The 24,180-nt window shown below is 42.3% G+C and overlaps 1 protein-coding gene across 2 annotated transcripts in view; it reads left to right on the top strand.

The window, feature by feature from the left end:
• The window catches only part of CDH13 (cadherin 13), a 932,038-nt gene that overhangs the window by 898,080 nt on the left and 9,778 nt on the right, over positions 1-24,180 (top strand). For both annotated transcript variants that reach the window (XM_006183956.3, XM_032486857.1), the window contains 2 exons: positions 8,399-8,541; positions 23,395-23,628. In XM_006183956.3, the coding sequence (XP_006184018.1) occupies positions 8,399-8,541; positions 23,395-23,628 (377 nt within the window). The remainder of the gene's footprint in view (positions 1-8,398; positions 8,542-23,394; positions 23,629-24,180) is intronic.

The following is a 24,180-nucleotide window of genomic DNA, read 5'->3' on the forward strand; positions in this document are numbered from 1 at the left end:
CTGGATTTCATTTTCCAGGTTTTCGTAATCTTTCCTATCCTTCCTGACTCCTCTTTGAGAGTGAGCTGCAGTTAGACTCATATGTCAGTCTAAGAAAACCCACGCTCCCCACAATACGTGGTATCACCCAGGGTATTTCTGATGGTTCCCCCATCAGACTTTGTTCGAGATCAGCAGTTCCTCTTCCTGCTGTGCAATTACAAAGCCCTGAGGATCTTGGACTGGCTTCTATGGCACCAACCCCAACCCATATCCCTTCCCCAAGGGAATCCATGCTACCAGTTTGTGAATAGATACCCAGGCCTTTCTTTATGCATTTATATATATTCTAATACGTCCAAAGACCAAAAGGCATCAGAAAGATATTCAAATGGATAATGAGTCAACACAATTTATTAAGTGGCTTAACTTTTCCAAACAATCCAACAGGCCATCTACATTAAAAAGTAAATTTCCAGAGGGGGAGGGAAATAGTTCAGTGGTAGAGCACATGCTTAGCATGTACGAGATCCTGGGTTCAATCCCTAGTACCTCTATTTAAAAAGTAAAAAAGTAAATTTCCAAACATGTGTATGTATATAATTATACATAAAGTATCTATCTATATAGATCCATCGATCTCTAGGTAATACATGGGTGCATAGACACATACATGTGTGTGTATTAGGTACTTACTACATTAGGTATCTCTACCTACCTCTGTATCTGTCTATCATGTATAACTTGCCCATTTCTAGAGCTCCCTTGTATGGCCGTGATCCACTTGGCTGTGCCGGCTCTAACAACACAGTGTTAGAGACTAAAATGTAACATTGTAACATTGTTAAGTCTAAAATGAAAGCCAGGCTGTGCTACATCATGAGTTTTGGTGTCTATGCTGAACAAACATGGATCCTCTTTGCGGCAGAAAGTGAACCCAAGTAGCTTGCAGGTGGCATTTGTCAAAGTCTTGAGTCTCTCTCCTTCCCACCCCTTCCAGGTCGACACCAGGCCCCAGGGCTTCTGAACTGGCAGCTCCCTTCCCTGCTCTGCCAAGGCCCCACAGCAGTAAGCCCGCTTCCCAGGAGAGATGCAGGCAGTGAGCCTGGTTAGATGCCCCCACCCCACCTCCTCACCGCCCCGATCCGCTAATCAGCTGACCCTGAGTCCTCCGAACTGACACCTGGAAGAGGTTGATCCTTGGCGCACACACAAGCAGCTCCTGTGAAGTTCCTTACAGATTGAAATGAGTCCAGGTTTTAATTTGATTTTTCTTTCCCAATAACCAGTAAAGTTCACATTACAGATAAACTGCCTGGAAATTTCAATTTAATAAGGCATATGCAGTTTTCAGGCCCAGAAGCACAGAAAACATCTTGCATGCCTGTATTTTTTACACTGAAAGGTTATTAAAAAGACAGCTTTGAAAATTCAGAAACTTACATAGAGTACCCAGCCAATCGGTGCAAAGGGCTGATTTGACCAAAGGGCCCATTGGCCAGGAGGTGGAAGTGCAGGCTGGTTGACTGGTGTTGAGCCGGTTTCCCCTTTGGGATGGAAATCTCCTGGGTTGGGGAGGATCATACCTACATTCGGGGAATTCCATGCAGTTCTTAGTTTGGAGGGTGTGGGCGAAGTGAAACCCAGTGCTGGGCACTTGGGGATGCTCAGTAAATGGAATGACCTTGTCCTCCTCTCTCCATGATTCTGAGTCAAAGCAGCAAGATGGACATTAAGGAGATCTGGGGCATGCACCTACCTCCTCATGGTCTCCAATGGAAGAGGCGCTAAATAAAATATATCAACTCATAGAGGGAAACAGAGGGCCCAGCAGAAATGCAATTAAATAGAACAGCTATGGAGACCTGATTATTTTTTTCAGGGGGGAGAAAGAAGCAGTGGGATGTTATCTTGCAAAACCACACAAGCTCTTGCTTTCACTGGGAATGTGATGGGTACAGGCCTAACCCCTTCAGCACTGTTCTAGGAGACAGCTGCTTTTTTTTTTTAATTGAAGTACTGAAGTGTTGTGTCAATTTCTGGTGTACAGCATAGTAGGTCAGTCATACATATATGTACATATATTCATTTTCATGTTCTTTTCCATTATAGGTTACTACAAGATATTGAATATAGTTCCCTGTGCTATACAGTAGTAACTTGTCATTTATCTATTTTAAATATAGTAGTTAGTATCTGCAAATCTCTAACTCCCAATTTATCCCTTCCCACCCCCTTCCCCTGCCCTGGTAACCATAAGTTTGTTTTCTATGTCTGTGAGTTGATTTCTGTTTTGTAAATAAGTTCATTTGTCCTTTTTTTCAGATTCCACATGTAAGTGATATATCATATGGTATTCTTTCTCTTTCTGGCTTACTTCACTTAGAATAACGGTCTCCAGGTTCATCCATGTTGCTATAAATGGCATGATTTTATTCTTTTTTATGGCTGAGTAGTATTCCGTTGTAGAAATATACCACAGCCTCTTTATCCAGTCATCTATCAATGGACATTTAGGTTGCTTCTATGTATTGGCTATTGTAAATAGTGCTGCTTTGAACATTGTGATGTACGTATCTTTTTGAATTAGACTTCCCTCCGGATATATGCCCCGAAGTGGGATTGCTAGATCATATGGTCAGTCTATTTTTAGTTTTTTGAGGAATCTCTATACTGTTTTCCATAACAGCTGCACCAAACTACAGTCCCACCAGCAGTGTAGGAGGGCTCCCTTTCCTCCACAGCCTCTCCAGCATTTATTGTTCGTGGACTTTCTGGTGATGGCCATTCTGACTGGTATGAGGTAATACCTCACTGTAGTTTTGATTTGCATTTCTCTGATAATTAGCAATATTGAGCATTTTTTCATGTGCCTATTGGCCATTTGTGTGTCTTCATTGGAGAATTGCTTGTTTAGATCTTCTGTCCATTTTTGGATTGGGTTGGGTTTTTTTTATTACTAAGTTGTATAAGCCATTTATATATTCTGGAAATTAAGCCCTTGTCACTCTCATCTTTTGCAAATATTTTTTCCTATTCCATAGTTTGTCTTTTTGTTTTGCTTATGGTTTCCTTTGCTTTGCAAAAGCTTATTAGTTTAATTAGATCCCATTTGTTTATTTTTGCTTTTATTTCTATTGCCTGGGTAGACTGCCATAGGAGAACATTGCCAAGATTATATTCAGCTGCATGTAAATCAATGAAATTAGAATACTCTCTCACACCATACACAAAAATAAACTCAAAATGGCTTGAAGACTTAAACATAAGACAAGACACTATAAACCTCTTAGAAGAAAACATAGGCAAAACATTATCTGACATAGATCTTAGAAGACAGCTTCTAAGTTAACATCTGTAAGCTTTTTACTGAATATTCCTTATAGAAGAAGCAACCATGTTCATTGTACTGCAAAACCGTAGCATTGTAAGACCAAAAAAATGATAGGAGAACCAAAGAGCATTTGAAAAGCTAGATTACTTAATTCCATTTTTATTTATAATCTAAACTCTGAGTAATCAGGGAATAAAACACAGTCCATTGAAATTTTTCATTATTTCAGATATGTTGAACTCTACAAATCACTCCAGGACCAACTGTGAATTTGTTACCTAATAAGAGGGGAAACAAGTATCACCATTCTTTGCATTTTCCATTTCCATAATGGTTCCAACTGAAAAAGAAAGGATGCAGTACCACCTGCTGGGCGGCCACTGTGTGCCCAGCATCCCGCCCACCCCGGGGATCCTAGATGGCCAGCACCCGCTCCTGGGCATAAACACACTGTATCCTGATTCAGGTCTGGTGCCTGGAATCCAACACACCTGTATTGAATTCCCGCTCTGCCCCTCCTGAGCTGTGCTGCTTTGGGCAAGTTGCTAAGCCTCTCTGAGTCTTGGTTATCTCATCTTTAAAACAGAGATGATACCAACTTCATCAGGTTGTTGTGAACCATAAAAATAAACATGGTGCTGCCGATGAATGGTTAGCATAGAGCCTGGCAGGTAAGCATGCGGTAGTAGAGCCAACTTTAACCTCATCCTGACATTGAGAAGCTTGGTGAAGGCAGCCAACCTCTAAGGGTTCATATGACGCTCTCAAAGGAATTTTAATCTATGCTTGTGCCCAGCAAGGACCTAGAGAAGGGAGTGACTAATTCTTCTAACTGGGAAACTCTTACAGTGTGATCGTGGGGAGACATTGCAGCTGGGTCTCAGAAGATAGCATTTTGCCAGGTGGAAATGACTATCAAGTGAATGACTGGTGTTTTTGAAGCAGTTCATTCTCATGAGTAATACGTTTCTCCTGTTTTTAAGAAATATGGAAATGTTCGTTGAAGTGTCAAGGGAGTGTGGGAAAACCTATGTTAGCCTTGTTTTCTCTCCATCTGTTTCAGCTTCAAAAGCTTCTTTCCCCAGGGCTCAATGAGTCAGATGTTCCCAAAACATTCTGGGGAGACGGTGCAGATCACATCCAAAGAGGGCACCTTGGGCCTGACCCAGGGGACCACCAGCACACACATCAGCGACCTGACACTGACAGCCGCACGCACTCTCCGTGCTCTGCACGGAGCACACACATAGAATCTGGCCTCCCTTTGCTCTCACCGCCACCCTCGAGGTCCCTGGGATTGTGCCACCCCACAGAGGAGGAAACGGAGGCACAGAGACTCACCTGCCCAGATCACACAGTCAGAATCCAGGTCTCTTTCACTCCGAAATCTATGCTTTTAACTCCCGTGTGATGCTGACCATGTGTGTGATTGGGCAGAGCTAGAGTGGTTAAGAACAGGACCCTGGCCCCCAGGCAAGCTCAAGTCTTAACATTGCTACACACTCACTGTTGACCTTGGCAAAGGCACTTATCTCTCCGGGGCTTTATTGTTGTTTTGTTTTTGCACTAGAATAATATTTATCTTTTTCCTTGGCAGAAAGCCAAGTGCTACATTTTTTTAATTGAAGTATAGTCGGTTACAATGTGTCAATTTCTAAACAACTATATATGTATATAAGTGCTACATTTTTAAAAACAGAATATCCTACTTAAGATCTTTTTTTAAATATGTAAGTCTGTTCAAAATGACGAAAGTTCTGTGAAAACTAAGAAATCTACAGCCTGTAATTTAATCATAGGAAAAAATGAAGACAATGAAAAGATTTATAGCATCCAGCATCCTTCCAGTTTTCTCCTCCGTAAAGTGGGAGTAATAATATTATTGACCCCATGGGGCTGAGGCAAGTGCTTGAAGGAGCAGATTGGGAAGCTCTTAGAACAGCGCCCAGCACGAAGTAAACACTCAGTTGGACGTTGGATGCTGCTGTGTTGATCCGATGACTATTAAATGGGTGTTGTGCCGGGAAAGACCAGACCCGACGCTTCCAGGAAACATTTACAGCGCCCTCTCCCTGGTGTCCTTCTGCAGCCCCAGGTCTGCTCATCGGCATGCAGGATAAACCCTGAATCTGACTGGTGCACACAGAGGTGCTTGGGTCTGTTCACGTGGGACTGATATAAACCAGGGACTGATATAAACCAGCGTGACTCTCTATGAGTTAAAATGAGAGTACTCTGGTGGAGGGTCTTTTGGTGCCTCTCAGAAGCCCAAAGACATCCAGGGGTCGGTGCTGAGGCCGCAGCAGAGCGCAGGGGCCAGTGGAGGGTCACCCTCGCTGATGGTCAGGTTAAGACCGTGGATGCAATGCTGCCTGTGGTGGGCAGCCAGGCTGCTACCAGAAGTCTCCTGGAGGCTGCTCAGATGTTCATTCCCTTTGATAGCCCATGCTTCTTACTCCTCAGCTCCCCTTCCAGGACCCAGCTGACCACCCTTCTTTCAGTGACCGCAGCCTCCCTCAGGTGACAATCACGCAACTACCCAAGATTACCTCCAAGACAGGAAGGGACGAGGAACCCTGACGGCTCCCGGTCTCCCTGGCCACACGTTTGTGGACAGTCCCTTGGTCTCAGCTACACATGAGTGATCTGACTCCTTATACATAGAGGAACCCTAATTCTATTCTTGGAGCTCACCTTGTCTCAAAATTCAGGATGTACCTTCTGATAACCCACTAATAAATTAGCTGGAAAGTGGCTTAGGGTGGGCGTTCAGAACTCAGGGTCTGGAGTCACAACACCTGGGCCCATGTCCTGAGGCCAAATGTCCAAAAGAACTCTCACTGGGCTAAAATCAAGGTGTCAGCAGGGTGGTGCTCCCTCTGAAGGCTCTAGGGGAGGATCTTCCTTGGTCTCTTGCAGTTTCTGGTGGCTGTGTCACTCCCTTCTCTGCCTCTGTGGTCGTATGGCCTTCTCCTCTCAAATCTCTGCTTCCCTCTTACAAGGACATTTGTGATTGTATTTAGCCCCTTCCTCTCCCAGTCATCCAAAATATTCTCCTCATCTCAAGATCCTTAACTTAAGTTGACCTGCAAAGTTTTTAGCCATTTAATACTCACAGGTTCCCAGGATTAAGACGTGTACACCTCTTCCACTGTGAGACTAGGATGGTAATCTGACCCAAATCTTCATTTGGAAATTTGCAGTCTTCTGGGTTAAATCTGTTTTTTTTTTTTAACTGAAGTACAGTCAGTTACAATGTGTTAATCTCTGGCGTACAGCACAATATCCCAGTCATGCATATATACATACATATATTCAGTTTCATATTCTTTTTCATTAAAAGTTATTATAAGATATTGAATATAGTTCCCTATGGTATAAAGGAGAAATTTGGTCTTTTAATCTATTTTTCTATATAGTGGTTAACATTTGCAAATCTTGAATACCCAAATTTATCCCTTCCCACCCCCTTCCCCCTGGTAACCATAGATTGTTAACTATGTCTGCGAGTCTGTTTCTGTTTTGTAGATGAGTTCATCAGTGTCCTCTTTTTTCTTTTCTTTTTTTTTTTAAGATTTCACATATGAGTGATATATGGTATTTTTCTTTCTCTTTCTGGCTTACTTCACTTAGAATGACAATCTCCATGTCCATCCGTGTAGCTGCAATGGCATTATTTTATTCTTTTTTATGGCTGAGTAGTATTCCATTGTATAAATATATCATAACTTCTTTATCCAGTCATCCATGGATGGACATTTAGGTTGTTTCCATGTTTTGGCAATGGTGCATAGTGTTACTGTGAACATTGGGGTGCATGTTTCTTTTTGAATTAGAGTTCCCTCTGAATATATGCTCTTAAATCTGGTTTTAAACATTCTTAGACCCAAGCTGGCAGTATGAGGCAGAGATGGTCAACTTCAGGCCATCTCTACCAGACTGATAAGCTAAGAGTTCCCATGTTTCCTCACGGGCATGTATCCAAACATTGGTGGGGAGTGGCAGAAAAACACCAATAAGCATCTTTCTAGTTCAAGTATGAAAGTGGCTGGAGCACCAGTGATGTGTCACTGGGACAGTCCCACACTTCTCAAGCCACCCAGTAGAAAGAAATCTGAGTCATGGTCTGTTAGAGTCTCCTTGATAGCTAAGACTTTCACTTCTTACTTTATGCACCTTTATATTGTTTGAACTTTTTATGATAAGCATGTATTACTTTTACAACAACCTCAAAAATAATAATTCTAACATTTAAAAAGTCTTTGATGGTCTCCCGCTATTCAGAATCCAAACCCCTTATGACAGCGGTTCAGGTTCTTTGTCCAAACTCATTTACTTTCAGTTTCCCCTAGAGAAGCTGTGTTCCAACCACAACCATCTACCTCTCTAAATATTCATTCATTCAGCAACTATCTATTGAATGTTGTGTATGTGCTAAGCAATATTCTAGGAACTGAGGTCATGACAGTGAACGTGCAGATATCCCTGCTCTCATGGAACTTACATTCTAGTGAATATCTCAGTTCCATATGTTAATTTCTATTGTTCTCTCTTCCCGATATGTCTGTCCTCTTATTCTCTGACAACATCCCCCCCATCCCTTCTGTCTTAGTTCAGATACTGCATCCTCCGTGAGGACCCCAGGGTTGCCCTCCATCAGGGGTAATTACTTCTTCCTCCAGGCATCCGTGTGCCCTGCCTGTACCTTCCTGACAGTGCTTCTCCTACCTGGTCTGCATACAAGATGCATCCAAGGTATAAAAGAAACAGAAATGGACTTGGACTTAGGAGACAGGCTGTGAACTCTATCTCTATGAGAGCTGGGCAGATAACAGCTCCTTCCTCCCAGGCTTGTTATGAGAAATAAAGGGGGAGCATGTCTAAAATATTTAACACAGAGAAGGCCCAGAGTTGATGGTCATTCATTACTTGCTGAATGAACAACTGTATTGTAATTATGTTTTGGGATTTGTGTTAAAAATTATCTGGCAGCTAGCATGGGAGCTTGTACCAGCTTGTACCAGTGAACACTTCTTGAATCTATTTTGAATGTAACCTGACGTTATTTGGGGATTTTTTTTTCAGATATTCTGTTTACAAGGACCCAGCAGGCTGGCTGAATATCAACCCCATCAATGGGACTGTTGACACCACAGCTGTGCTGGACCGTGAGTCGCCATTTGTCCACGACAGTGTGTACACTGCCCTCTTCCTGGCAATCGACAGTGGTGAGTAATTTTTTAAATGTCATCAAGTTATAAATATATTTTTACATTTTTGCATTTCTTCTGACATACCTAGAGGTGTTCTTGGGAAGAATACAAATGTGTGAGGGCCGTAAACACACAGTGAGTCAGTAAAATCCCCAAGTCCTGGATTCTCGGCTGTTGTCTAGTTAAGAGGTCAGAGCAGTGAGCTCACTGTGCTCCATCTCAGGCAGATGCCAAGGCTGGGAAGCCACACTGATGTCACTCATCTTGATAGCATGTTGTCACCTACAGGGAGGGTTCTTTCACCTGACGCAAGTTGAAAGAAAGTCCCAGAGGACATCACCCATCCTGACAATTGAATTGTTCCCACAGCTTTTTCCCTCTTATGATCTATACCACAGAGAGATGTCAGGTCCCCTCAGCCAGTAGCTTCATACACAAAACAATTGTTGTTCATTCAAAAGCTAATAATGCAACATCCTCAAGCCAGACTCTGTTCCAGACCCTGGGGATACATAAGTGAACAAACAAAAATGAGTGTCCTCATGCAGCTGAAACACACGTGGAGATAAGAAAGGACACTGAGTACGATACATGATATGCTTTTTGGAAAAAAGAGAAGACATACTATTTATATATGAAACAAGAGAAAAAGACAGCAAATGAAAGGATGCTGCAGGTTTAACCAGATAGCCCTGGAAAGCCTCACTGAAGAAGTCACATCTGAGTAAATGTGAAGAGGGTGGGGATGGGGTTCCTGAAGCTGTCTGGGGAGAGCCAGGTGGCTGAGGGGCTGGAACAGAGAGTGGTGGTATGTGAAGGGAGTGGGGATGTGGATGGTGTAGGGTCATGTGCACCGCATGAGACTGTTGGCTTCTACTTTGTATAAAATGGGACACTGTTGCCAAGTTCTGAGTGGAGTTCAAAGTGCCATGATCATTCTGCTGCTCTCTTGAGAGCAGACATAGAGGACAAGGGCAGAGGTAGGGAGACCTCTTAGGAGACTGATGATGATCTAGGAAAGATGGCAGCTTGGACCAGTAATGGTAAGGGAGGGGATAAGAAGGGATCAGATTCTGGAGACAGTCTGTATATTTCAGACACAAAGCTAACAGGATTTGCCATCAGCTGAGACAGGAGGCTCAGAGTTGGTTTTCGTGTATGTTAAGCTGAGATGTCTGTTGTGTCAATTACATGAGGAGTTTTGCTCTCCCTGTAATTCCTAAAATCCAGCTGTTCATAGCTGAAGATTCAGTTTTGAATCCTATATGTATATCAAAATGAATATTTATAGGTTCTTTATATGTGCCTTCATTACTCAATAGCAGGTGAACTAAGAATTCTCGGAGGCTGGGTACTTACATATAAACCAAGGAGGAGGGCACATCTCTAAGAAATGAGTGATCAGTGTGGCATACCTCAGGCAGAGTGGGCGTCGCAATGAAGTCAGCCTTGGATTTTGGCCTTGAAAGACTGGGAGGATTTGGATGAGTGGCAGGGTCCGCAGGTCAAGGTGCCTGAGAGCGAAGAGCAGAGGAATCAAATCCAAAAGGGAGTGTGGCACGGGAAGTAAGAAAAGGACAAAGAAAGTTTGCATCTACTGTGAGTAAATATGTTCAAATGTATTTGGATGTATACAGAAAAGTCATACCTTTGAAACATCTCAAAATGCAGACAGGGCATCTGATGGAGTGGGCACCTAAAGGATTCCCTAAGTTCTAGAGGAGGAAATAGATGTGATGAAATAGCACATGGACATTCATCAACAAAGAGCTGGACCAGACACTGGGCTTGGTCCTGGAGACTCAGAGATGAATGATACATTGTTCTTGTGCTCAGGGAGCTCATGAGTTACCTGGCAAGTTAGGCTAGTAAACAGAAGATGGCCGTAGAATGTCACAACTGTTCTAATGGAACTAAGCCCCCAGAGGACCCCCTCGTCCAGCCTCAGGGGTGGTCCCAGGACGCTTCTTGGTTGAGGGGCTCTCTGAACCGAGTGATGGCAATGTAGCAAATAGTACAGTTATCACTCCCTTATGAAATAGTTCATGCAATTTTTCATCAAGAAAAAACTAGAACTGAAGAACACTTTTAACTTATGCCAGAAATAAGAGTCTTCTCTCCGGGTGTAACTGGGCAAGCTGCTTATAGACTCCGAACCTCAGTTTCTACTTCTGCAAAATGAGGAAATGAGGTGCTGTGCCCTCTACACTCTCCATCTAAAGCCATAGTAAGTGTTCAATAAATGTCAATCCCACCCCAGGGGGGGGTTACAGAAAGAAAAGAACCAAGAATGGTCCTCAAGAAATAAACAGTTTGAATTCTACTTCTGGTCTAATTCTGTTAATACTAATATCAGACAAGGAAATGCAAAATCTGGTGTCACAGATGTTTCCAAAGGATAGAAATGTCCCTGAAGATGGAGTGGTAAATAAAAAACAGGTTGATAATAGTGTATAGAACCATCATTAGAGGTAATAATCTTGAACAAGGCCCAAAAGACTTAGAGCAAAAAGAACACACATTTTAAAAGAACTTATAAATCAAAGTAACTTTTGTTTAAAGGTTCCTTTTTGTCACTCACTGAAAACTTATCTCTATGCATTATGTTTAACCAGAAAAAACCAACACTTACCTATTAGATCCAAGTTAATAGTACTAACTGATGTCTCAATATTATACAAGTAAGTAAGATTTTATTAATTTTATAGAAATTGGGTGTATTTGATGGAATACAAGAATCAGAATTTTTTTGCCATATAGCACACGGGAAGCTAAAGCAAAACAAATTGATTTTTCTCCAAACAAGGAGCCGCTCAGGAATTTATACCAAAACATGTCAGTAAAATATATGGCTTTGGGAACTTCCAGGGAGGATAAATAAACCAATGTCCCCATTGCAAAAACTAGAAAAACCGGGATAGATTACAAAAGCCTTTATTGTTAAGACATCAGAGAGCTACAGAAGCAGTGAAGCCTAAATCAATTAAAAACCAAAATATCAAAGAGGAAAGACCCATTCTACAAAGAGAGTAAGGCAGCCAGCCATTTTTTTCTCCCTTCAGACACTTTCGATTCTGGGTGAGGATCAGGCTTGAGCCAGGCAGAGGGCTCACGATGGAGAGAAATAAATAAGAACCCCTTGTAACAGTCATATGGATCTGGTATGACAAAGTGAAAACTTGAGGGCCCTTAAACCCATGGTTGCTTTTCCCATGTGGACAAGTGTCTTTTAAAGGGCAGGGTGAAATCTCCTGGGGTCTCATGGGAAACAAAAACCTACCTAAGCAAGCAAACTCACCTTAAACATACAGCCATTCTCTCTTTAAGACATTTGCCAGATGTTGATGATGTAAGGGGTTGGAGGATGGGATGGTGAATGCTACAGACTGAATGTCTGTGTCCCCTGAAAAATTCACATGTTGAAACTTAATCCCCAGTGTGCTGGTATTTGGAGGTAGGGACTCTGGGAGGTCCATGAGGATGGAAACCTTCTTAAACGGGATTAATGTCCTTATAGAAGAGACCCCAGAGAGTTCCTTCACCCCTCTCACCACGTAAGGACACAGTGAAAAGACTACACTGGAAACTATGAATCACAACCAAGAGAAGTTTCTAATCCTGTGTAAATAGAGAACTATACCATGTTCAGAGACTCAATGCTATTGAAATGTCAGTTCTCTCTAAACTGACCGAAAGGATTCAATGCAATACAAAGCAAAACCCCAGATTTTGGTTGTGAGTGGAAGGGAAAGAAACAGATTATGAAATTCATATGGAAATACAAGGGGCTAAAAATAACCAAGGAAATCTTGAAGAATAAGTTAGAGGACTGACATTACCATATATCCAGGCCTATTAGAAAATTATAATAATTCAAACAGTGCAGTATTTGCTCAAAGACAGAAAAAAAAAAAAAAACAACCAACGAAATAGAAGAGAGTTCAGAAACAGATCCACACACACAGAGTCCCTTATTATGACAAGAACAACATGGTAACACAGATGAGAAAGCATGGTCTTTTCAGTAAGCAGTGCTAGGGGAATTGGACACCCATATGAATAACATTATCCTGACCCCTCTCTTATACCGTATACAATCATCAGTTCTAAAAATGCCACAGATCAAAATCTGGGAGGTAAAATAATACATCTTTTAGAGAAAAACACATGAGGACATATTGATGTCCTTGACATAGGCCAAGATTTTTTTTAAAGAGGATTCAAAAGTACTAACCACAAAAGGGAAAAAAAATAGATAGATTATATTAAAAGTAAGAACTTCAGTTCCACAGATTATACCATTAAGAATGTAAAAAGGTAACCCACATAGTAGAAGGTGTTTACAATACAAAGGAATCCTACAATCTGTATGCAAAAGACACCACTCAAAGAACAATGGGTAAAGCACTGGAACAGATGCTTCACAACAGAGGATACTCAAATGCCATGGACAGGTGAAGGGATGCTTAACTTCATTAATCAAGGAAATAAAAATTAAAGTATCCAAGAGAAATTAAAATACAAATTAATCAAGGGAGTACAATGAAATTCCATACTACAACACACCTACAAAATGACTAAACTGAAAAGATGGGAAATGCCATTATCAGCAAGGAGATGAAATAATTGAAACTCTCATATCCAGCTGGTAGACGAGTGAATTGGTGCAACCACTTCGGAAACTGAAAGTATCAAGTGAGGCTGAACATATATGGTTACCCTATGATCCAGGAATTACACGCCTGGATATACATCGAACAGAAATATGCGTATCTGTTCACCAAAACACAAGTGCCAGAATGTTAGTAGCAGGATTATTCCTGATAGCTGAGAATTGGAAACCAATCCAAATACCCAAGAAAAGTAGACTAAATAAATATACGTGGTACACTCACACATTTGAGTCTGTGTGGCACCAAGAATGAACCATCTGCAGCTTTTCACAACAACCTGGATCTTGCAAACATAATATTGAGTAAAAGAAGGCTGAAGCAGAAGACCACATGCTGAATGATTCCATTTATATCAAGGTCAGACACAGGCGAAACCAGTCCCCTTGCTTTGGGCTCACCTTGTGGATGAGTCGCTTGGTCCTGTGTGTATTGGACTACATGGGTGTGTTCAGATTGTGAAAATTCTTCAAGTTGTGTATTTATGGAAACATGAACATTTCTAAAATTCAATAAAACTTAACCAAAAAAAAATATATGACTAAACAGAGAGTGTGTCCCTGGTCCACTGTGCCTTCCCCGGGAGGTTGTAACCATTCATGCCATTCCTGAAGTATCTTTTTACCCTAGAGATAGACTCTCAGCTTCTTTTCATTCTAAGGAAGGACAGTCCCAGCTGCTGGGGGGCCAGTGCTGCCAGGAGAGGTGGGTGATAGGATGTCTGCAGAGAGAACACACACTCTGCAGTTCCTGTAACACTTTGCTAAAAGCAGAAGTCCCACCATCATAACCCGTACAGACAGCCCCACTTACTCATTTCAGGACAGTGGTATGGCAGCGCCAAAAGAGAAATTTTTTAGGTACCTCTTAGAGACTGGAGACTGTGAGATCAGAATGGAGGAATGTAAAAAGATAGGCAGAAACAGGGCTGGAAATCTGAGGTTAACAGAAATTTAAAAGTCTTTGGCCTGTTTGATTGAGGCCCCAAAGCGAATCTATACAGGTTTCGGAATCATGCTTCATAATAATATTGATAATGCCCAGGTTATAAATGATTTGGGGAGGAAAGGACACTAGTCACTGCCTACAGATGGAGCCTAGGTTGTAACCCAGAGAACACTCGAAGATGTACAAGGCACTTTTTACAAACTGTCATCAATGTTAATAAGCTATAAATTACCTAACAACATTGTTTTATTATAACGGAAATGCTTTTGTTTTGCTAAAGCAGAACCAGCTGTAGCTGAATGATTGGAAGAGTAAAGCCTTTAATTCTACAGATTAATAAGGTCTGACCTTTTGTGTTTGGCAAGCATTTTATCTTTAGAGATGAATATCATCATTTACCTTATGTGGTTCAGATTTTCTGAAAAGGTTAAGACAGTGCTTTCAGAGCACAGGAACGCCTTTATTAAGGACTTCAGCACACACAGAATTGCTGGCCTGTCTTAAGAAAGGGAAAAATAATAATAACTGTTAAGGAACATACCAAGACGGAGAGAGAACATTCGGGAGTGTAATAGGACGGAATCCCGTGGGGGATGTGCTGACCATGGGGCAGAGCAGCAGCAATTAGCACCGGGCAAATCCCAGTGTAATTCTTGCTCCTGCTCAAGTAATCACCAGGAAGGTCAGATGTTAGTCTCACTGCCTTATGTGGGCTGAAAACTGTCACAAGCAATTTCTCCTAAGAGTTCTGGGGTCCCAGCGGGACTGTCACGGGCAGGAAGGCACAGCCAGCTGCTGCTTCCCGGTTTACTGCCTTCTCATCAGGATCCTGTTAGGCTGGTCTTCCTGCCTCCTTCTCACCTCTGACCTCATCTTTCACTCCTCCTTCTATTCTGAAATTGCATGGGGTTCAGCGCTCCACAAAAGATATCAAATGGTTCTTCTGCCCTCAGAGAAGATCTAAATTGTGTCTACAAATGCCAAAGGCAAATATTTTGCTTTGCTAATTTCCAATGCCCTTGCTCCCAGTGCCCATGCTATGCAGAGGGTTTAAAGAAAAAAGAAATGTATATATCCCTTTAAGTCTCAGTGCATATGAAATAGTTTGAATCAGGAAACACGTACCATCTCTGGCATCCATAGGAAGTCTTGATATGATTATCAAAAGTGTCACATCCCCATCTATTTTCATTTAAAAGAGTAAGAGAATGGTGGCATAAAAACAAGCCCAATTATCCCTAAATTCAGCAGCATGTTTTCATGACTTAGCAACTTATGCAAAGTACGTTAGAGTCTGTCAGTGAAAAATGATGTGGGTTACCGAGAAGACACTGATAAAGCCCCAAGCATAACAGCTATAAAATTAAAATGGAATCGACTAAGATAATGATTTTTCATAGGCTCAGATAGATCATGTTCCAACCTGTCTTTTCCTTCAGTCTCCGATATAATAGATGTTCTGATAACTCCAGCTGATACAAAATTGAAATACAGTGCAGAGAACTTTTAGATTGATTAAAAGAAATACAAATGTTATTCCGCCCTATAGTGAAATGACCCCTGAACTACTGGGTACCAACAGCCCCCGAACTGGGAGTGGTAGGGGAACTGAACTTCAAGAAGATGCCTCGCTTTATGGCCTTTCTCTTTTTGTAAATCAACCAAGACTGCATGGGGGATGTAGTAAGATTATTTAGATTAATTCTACTTAGAAGATGCTAGTTTGGATAAAATCAAGCTATCAGTTATGACAGCAACCCAATTAAGCCAGTTTAACACCCTTATCTCAGCTGTTCTAGTAATTGAGGAAGAAAAATAAACGGAAGGCCCAGCCATCATTCCTCATTACTTTAAGTACCAGTAAAATATCAGTCACATTGAAAATACTAGCTACAATTTTGTCACTGACAAAATGGCCCCATAAAAGAACTCTTGAGATCTTGGAGACAGAAAGACTGTGATCAGAGCCATTTGTAGGCAACAAGTACACTCCAGAGAGATACTGGGGGCCTACGCTCTGCTGCCCCTCGCAGTGAGCCAGCTCCCCAGCTGAGCTGGGCCACCATGGGCGTGAGACTTGCACTCACGCAGCCTCTTTCCCCTGCTTGCACAGTGAGGCTGACCTGGCCACCTGCCCTGCTGAGTTGTTACAGGGACTGGACATCATGACTGCAAAATTCCCAGTGGCTCTTCAACCCCTGATAAATATTTAAGTCAACCAACTTGAGCTGAGTCACGGAGTGGTTTTTCTCAGCTTCTCATTACAGAATCATCAGGGTCTGAAGCAAACTATGAAATGCCATCTGATGACCACCCTGGTGGTGGTGGGCTGAGCGTTTTTCTAGAGAAGGGAGAGGCTGTAAGAGCCCTCCACTCGGAGTAGGGCTGTAATCAGCAAATTAGCCAGAAAATGCTGCCCTCGCCTGGGCATCAGTTCATGGAGCTGGCTTCCGTCTGACTGGGGAGACTTCAGCCAACCTTCAACTACCTGACAGCAGGACACGTCCACATTAACTAACCAAAGCAACCATTTTAAACATGATGTTTTTAAACATTCATTGGGAGGAAAAAAAACTGATTTGGGCATTAAGATACTATCTGCATTGCCCATCTGTGAGTTCAGTTCATCCTGCCAAGGCATCTCTTAGCTGGTCCTCCTCTGTATTCCCTCTTCCCCACCTTGGGAAATGGTATCACCATCTGCCCAGTCTCCAAGCTAGAACCCCATCCTGGCTGATGCGGCCTCCCCCATCACTCCCAATCCAGTTCTCACGGTCTGTTCAGCCTCCTGAATTCAGCCTCTGATCCTGCACCCCAGTGCCCTCACCTAAGCCCACGTTGTCAGTCCCCACTACCGCACTGGCATCCCAGCTGGTCCTCCTGTGCCCTCTCTCCTCACTCGAGTCCACTCCTTTCTCTGCCTCCCACATCCCTGCTTTTACCAAAGCCACCCTCCTGCTTAAAAGTCTCTGCACTCCTTCCCACCAAATGGCCACACTGTTTCCTCCTCCTGGAGCAACCTTCTCCTGCTACACAGTCTTCTCATTTCCAGTCACCCATCAGGAAGCCTTCTGCTCTATCCCCAGGCAGTTAATTATTCCATGCCACAAGCTCCCATGACACTTTATCCTCACGTCCCTTCCTGCACTTACAGCGCTATGCTGCATCTGTTTACATCTCTGTTCCTGACACACCGTTAGTGTTTCAAGAACAGGCACCCTGTATGGTTGGCTTTTGTGCATATCCAACCAGGCACAAGGCAGAATCCCAATAAATGACTATTGACTGAATGAATAAAATGAAACTGTCATGTTTCAACATGGCCTTCAAGTCAACTCATTCCCTATTTTTGCTTTTTCTTTAAAGTCTGTAAAACAGAAACAAAAAAGCCAAAAGGTTGATTTTTTTCTTAAACAGTTCAGGTTTCAGATTATTTCTCCTCCAGAAGACTTTTTGAGTCTGAATTATGTGAAGAATTGCCTCAGTCCTACATCAAGTATTACACACAGAAACCTGGCATTGTATTTTACAAATCTATTTTCTGCCAGGTTTTTGGTTGGTTTACTATTACATGTTTTCAAGGTAGAAAATGAAATTGTCAAGATCTCTACTCACAAAGCAATAGGGGAAAAAATGCTTATGAATTAAAAAGCAACAAGATTCTTGGCTTACAAGGCACACGCCCAAAAAATGATCTGTAAAATACCAGTCCTGAAAAGCTATAATAAATAGAACACGGAGATGAACAAAACAATACAAAGGGTAACCATACACAGAAGAACCCTGCTTCACTCCCACTTGGAGCAAAGGCAAAGGTAACTTGGAGCCCTGTTGCCAGGAAACAGAAGGTCTGGAATTTACTTGCTCACAGCTGCTTAGTGAAGGTTCAGATGCCCAGCAATGGCTGAGGGAAGTTGTGGGGAGATTGCCCTGCCCCCCACCATGCATCTTGCCCCTACAAACAAGCCTCAAAATCTCATAGGGATGGCCAGCCTTCGCTCACAATTGATCTGTGATTCGTCTTAATTGGCCCACCCTCCTAATTTTCCTCCCAGAGTTTGGGCCTCAAGCTTCCTTGAGACACCAGCTGAGGTCTCCCTCCTTGTGCCAGGTGTGGGCTCCCTGCTCTGAGCCACAGTTCCACAGACCCCGTGCCACGTACCCCCTTGTTTATCTCCTCGCTGGGGTAAGGGAGGACTCGAATAGTCAGTATTCTCAGCATAGAAGGAAACCTGTGGAGATGGAACCGTGTGTGATGACGTGTATGGAAAGAGCAATACATCCTTAGCTTTTTCAAATCAGCCTAAATTTAAAACTCTACCAGGGACCTACTTACTATAAACCAGAACGGAGAATAGCCCTGCTGCTCGGAGGCCCTGGAACTCAGAATTGAGCTTCCTGTCTTTCCCTCCTCTCGCTCTCTCTCTTTCTGCATTTTGTTCTTCATGTAGGCACCTCCACTTTGCGCGCTATGCCTCATCCAAAACCACCTGCACACATGATTCCCAAGGTAAGAGATGCTACACGCCACTAGGCCAATGCTAGAAAAATCTACTACTTTCTTGTACTTCTCAGGACTAGCTCCCAAAACTTCTTGCTGAGATTCACCTCTCTGCACACAGAGGCAGCCCATCCAACTGTGGAAAGACCAGGGACCCTATTCTTCCAAGGGGACTGTCTCAAAGAGACACATTTGGAGTCTTACCTTACTAGTCTAGGGACCTTGTAGCACGTGAAAATCTGTCCCTTGTAGGCAGATGTTCATAGCAGCATTGTTCATAAGGGACAAAATGTAGAAAGAAGCGAAATATCCATTAGCTAGTGAATGGATGTACAAAACATGGTCGATCAATGGGATGGAATATTATTCAGCAAATAAAAATGAATGGGTTACTGATTTACGCTATAATATGGATAAACTTCAAAAACATCATACTAAGTGAAAGAAGCCAGGCATAAAAGGCTATATGTTATATGACTCCATTTCTAGAAATGTCCAGAAAACAAAAATCTTTGGAGAAAGAAAGCAGATTAGTGGTGGCCTGGGACTGGAAGTAGGTGCAAATGGGCCCGAGGTTTATTTGGAAGGGTGATGGAAATGTGCTAAAATTAGAAGCAGTGGTAACTGCACAATGCTGTAAATTTACAAAACATCAATTTGCTGTAAAAATAAAGAGAGAAAAGAAAGTAGAACTGGAAAAAATATTTTTAAATCCCTGTATAACTTTTGAGTTTACATCCTTTCTGTTTCTGATTATTATAGTAATCATGGTTTTTATAAAGGGATTGAAAAGAGAAAAAGTGTTCTTTCAATGTTAATTACCTGGAGAGATAATCACTATTTAAGTTTGGGTATGTTTCTTTCTAATCTTTTTCCTAACAATATATATGTATTTGTTTTTGTCCCTTACTGACAAGATATATATAGGAAGGCTTCATATGCTTGGAGTTTTGCTCAAATTGAGGCTTTTTTCTGATTGAAATAGAAAATCCATGATGGGGGCACAGTCCCAGCCATGCTCTGGTTCTGATGTTTGGTTATGCAGCGTAGTCCCTTGGGAGCTCAGGGTTGCTGATGGAAGGAGTAGGGGTGGTGAGGGATTCTGGCTGAGTGCTGGGAATTCCTAGAAACTTTAGTATTACCTGGGCCCACGGAACTGTTGGAGCCAAAAGGGCTTGTGAAGAACTATTACAGTTTGAATCACATTTCAGTTTTGGATGCTGATTTTTCTCCATCCTATGCAGATAAACTGGGAGAGGCTTTCCCTAAGGATTTTGAGAATCCAGTCTTGACCCTATCAACCAAAAACAAAAAAACAAGCTCACTTTACTTGAACTTCTGAAAGAGACATCACCACCCTGGTCTGAGAATAACACATGAGGAATTGAAGACAGTATAATTAAGTTCACAAAAGGCCGATTTTTATGGCCATATTTCAAGTACTCAGAATGCCTTCTCATCCACTCTACCATGTGACTTCACTTCCTATTATATTCAGAGTGAAAAAAAAAACTATGGTGGATTCCTCTGAGATATTCAATTAGTTCAATAAGAAGAGAAAAATAATTTTTCTGTAAAGAAATTGAACCAAATGACTAAAGCTGACAGTGAAAAACCAACTTCAAAGTAATCACGCCTTTCCTTTGAGTTCTTGCTCTAACAGAAGTTGACAGGTCTGTCACATTAGAAACACCCATCCTTCTGATGATTAATTACACTCGTGTTCCTATTTTAGCAGATATTTATTTGCATGTTTATCCTGGAACTGTCTTTGGGTGTTGATCTGTTTATATTTCCACCAGCCCCAGAACAGAATATCTGTTCTCACTGCCTTGTGAATCACTGATCAGCTTCCTTCAAGCTGGTTTCTTCCCCATGAATGGAAACCATCCCCCAGGAAAGTCACCAGTAACATTCTCCTTGCAAAAGCCATTGCTTCTCTTGACTCCTTATCCTTTTGGGAATCATAACATGTTTAACGTTTGATCACTGCCTCCTCCTCCAATTCATCTCCCCTACATCTTCTGTAAACTATCACCTCCTCGTTCAACTTTTAATCTGCTCTTTGGGGTTTCCTTGGTCTCCACCGCTCTGTCATTCCACACTTTCACCTTGGGTAACCTAATTTGCTAGGAAGTTTTCAACAGCATCTCTGCTGACAACTCCCCAGTAGCTAACTGAGCCCTGGCATGTCTCCCGAAGTTCTGAGCACTTCTTTGCGGGTGTGCTGAATTTGAGGGCCTCTTGGCACAATCAAAGCTGGGTCCTTCCATTCCCACTACCTTCTACTCTTCTTCTGGCCTAATCACCAAAACGAGACATTTCTTACCTGTTCAAAATACCCATCATGACTCAGTCTATTGCCGGTTCACCGTCTCCAATGCGCAGCACCTCCTGTCAACCCCACTGTGTGTTTCTACCAGTAAGTCAGATCAGATTGTTCCGCTGCCTTTCTGAAAACCTCCAGCGGCTTTGTGCAATCCGGAGCGTCAGTACAAGCAACTAGTTGTGACAGTTAAGGCCCCTATGCCTGATCAGACACCTCCAGCCTCACCCCGTGGCCATCCCTCCAACCGCTCTGCAGTAGGAACAGCCCCCTAGTGGTGCCTGATGACCTGAGATGCACACGTCCACACGAGCCAGGAGGGAAGGCTTGAGCCACAGCCAACCCAAGTGTTGGCAGAATGTCTCATGAGCTTCCCAGAAGTGTGGGCCCAGGAGGCTTGTGAGGAGCCACTACAGTCCATTTTCCACCCACCTCCCAATGCCCCGGGGAGGCTGTCACAGTTTCTCATCACCTTCCCAGTTCCGGCAGGGGACCAGGCTTCCTGCCCACCTCATCGGCTGCAGCTGCATGCTGTAAAACTGCTGACAAGCAGCTTAAACTGGGCTCCCCAGCAACAGGACAGTCCCTTCATCCATGTTGCAGTCATACACCCCATTTGTTTTGGCATCACCTGCCAAGAGCCACCTTCAACAACTCGTCCCTTTAGTGACTGTGTAACTAACAAACTGCCTGAATCTACAAAGGACTCACTGTTTCTTTAACAACAGACTCCATCAGACCTTGCCTTGCCCTTGACCCCATACCTCGAGCTCAGATATTCAGCCCCTTCTAACCCCCACGTGGTTCATAACTTAACTTCAAACTGATTGTGTGTTTCAACAAATAAACATAGTATGAGATAAAAATAAACTTAATCTTGGAAATCTGATTAAGTGCAAACGAGGATAGGAGAAAACAAAATGGACCCAGACATTAGTTTAGTCCTAGTGTGTAAAATGACGGTACCGTCATTTCAGAGGTACGTCACATCCTTTTTGAAACAAGGCAAATCCATGCACTTACTATTTGTGGCTTGCAAATTTGGCTCTACCTTTTCTCACAGAGAATCAGAAACTGTTAATGAATGGTTTGTCCCAAGAGCAAACCTCTAATGCACAGGTGATTAAAAATGAATGTAGAGGAAGTTAAATAAAGCCACGCTGAGTCTCATTAAGATTAAACACCCTTTTCTTTAAGTGAAAGACATTCTTGCATGGGTGATTATAAGGATGTCTTAAAATAATGTTCCCTACAATGAAAAGCATTTCCGGAATTACAGAAAATATTGAAAAAGCAAGGCTTTAAAAATAAGGCCCAAAGATTATATTATGGTTGCTCAAACTGCCCCAGGTACCAGTTAGTGATTTTATTTCTCATGGCTGACCTGCCTTTCTAAATCTGTCCTGTGCTCCCACCTAGCCATGCCAGCCCCCAGGGGCACCATCAGCCCTCCCAGGTGTACAGCAAAGTGATTCCGTTATGCATATACATACCTATATATTTTCTTTTCAGATTCTTTTCCATTTTATATTATTAGAAGAAACTGAATATAGTTCCCTGTGCTTTACAGTAGCTCCTTGTTGTTTATCTATTTTATATTCAGTCGTGTGTATACGTTAATCCCAGACTTCTAATTTATCCCTCCCCTCCTTTCCCCCTTGGTAACCATAGTTTATTTTCTATGCTCCCAGACCCTCTTTTTTACCTACAAAAGGAAACACTAAATGAGCTCTTTCTCTCTTGGTCAGCCTCCCAGTTAGTATAGAGCTATTCCAAAAGGAACACAGTCTCCTCTCACCAAATCTCCAGCCTCTCCATACCACTAATATATGCATACTTGGATATTTAGATTAAAAGGTTTAATTCAATAAGCAAGGAAAAGTTCTATTTGTCATCTCCGTTCTTTAAGTGACTTTCAATTTGCTGGTATGACTTGTATTTTTTTTTAAGAATCTTTGGAAGAAAACATTTACTGAGGTATCACTGACATACAATAAACCAATTATATGTAAGTGTACAATTTGGCAAGATTTAACACATGTTTAAAGCCATGCCATCCCCACCACACTCTCTCCTCCTTCCTGCTAGTTGTCCCTCTTCCTGTCCCTCCCTCCCACTTCCCTGGGCAACCAGGGATCTGCCTGGTATCACCTTAGATTAATTTGCATTTCCTAGAATTTTACATTTGACTTATGTGTTTAAAGCTTAGTATGCCAAAGGTAAAGCCTGAAGAACTTCAATCAAAAGTCTAATGTATGATAAAAAGCTTTTAAACCACTAAACTCTAGACAAATATGGAAGGTATTCCTCTTTTGTCCTGTTTGAAACCTGGTAACAACAGCAAAGGTGTCAGAAAAGTGCTCTGGAAAAGTACTCTTGCATCAGCCCAGCTGTGTGCTGACATCTCCCCCCTTTCGCTGTAGGCAACCCTCCTGCTACCGGCACTGGGACTTTGCTGATCACTCTGGAAGACGTGAATGACAACGCTCCCTTCATCTACCCCACGGTGGCCGAGGTCTGTGACGACGCCAAAAACCTCAGTGTGGTCATTTTGGGAGCATCAGATAAGGACCTTCACCCTAATACAGATCCTTTCAAATTTGAAATCCATAAACAAACTGTTCCTGATAAAGTCTGGAAGATCTCCAAGATCAACAGTAAGTCCCCGAACAGTCTCTCGTGGTTCTTGGGCTCAGAAGCCTAGATTCCCTGGTATGGTTTCTCTTCCCAGACTCCTCTCCTGCTCTCTCATGCATCCTCACGTGATTTATTTCAAATTATTCTAGCATTACAAATACTGACAATTTTCCCATCAGCACATGAATACAATATGTAAAAATATTGCATCTTAGTTCTTAAAAATGCAAATATGAGAGTTTTCTCTTTTGCTTCCTCTCTTATCATTTTGGAGAGATTTCCTGTGCTATGCCGGCTTGTTTTCTCAGGAGAAGACCAGTATAAGGGCCTTCCAAAAATGTTAACCTCTCATCCTCCGTCTTCCATTTTGTGCTGCTGGTCTCCTCCAAACTGATGCAGCCTTTATAATGACCTTGGTTTTTACTTTTGACTTTGATATCTTCTTCCATCTGTCCTGTCCCTCATTTATGAAATTTGCCATCAATGTCCCTTTTGGTTACCAGTCCATCCACATGGACAGGTGGAATTTAAAACTTGGCCCAACATTCATCATCTGCCTTATTAAGACGGAA

The sequence above is a fragment of the Camelus ferus genome, chromosome 9 (genome assembly GCF_009834535.1).
Source record: "Camelus ferus isolate YT-003-E chromosome 9, BCGSAC_Cfer_1.0, whole genome shotgun sequence".
In the NCBI taxonomy this organism is placed as follows: domain Eukaryota; kingdom Metazoa; phylum Chordata; class Mammalia; order Artiodactyla; family Camelidae; genus Camelus; species Camelus ferus.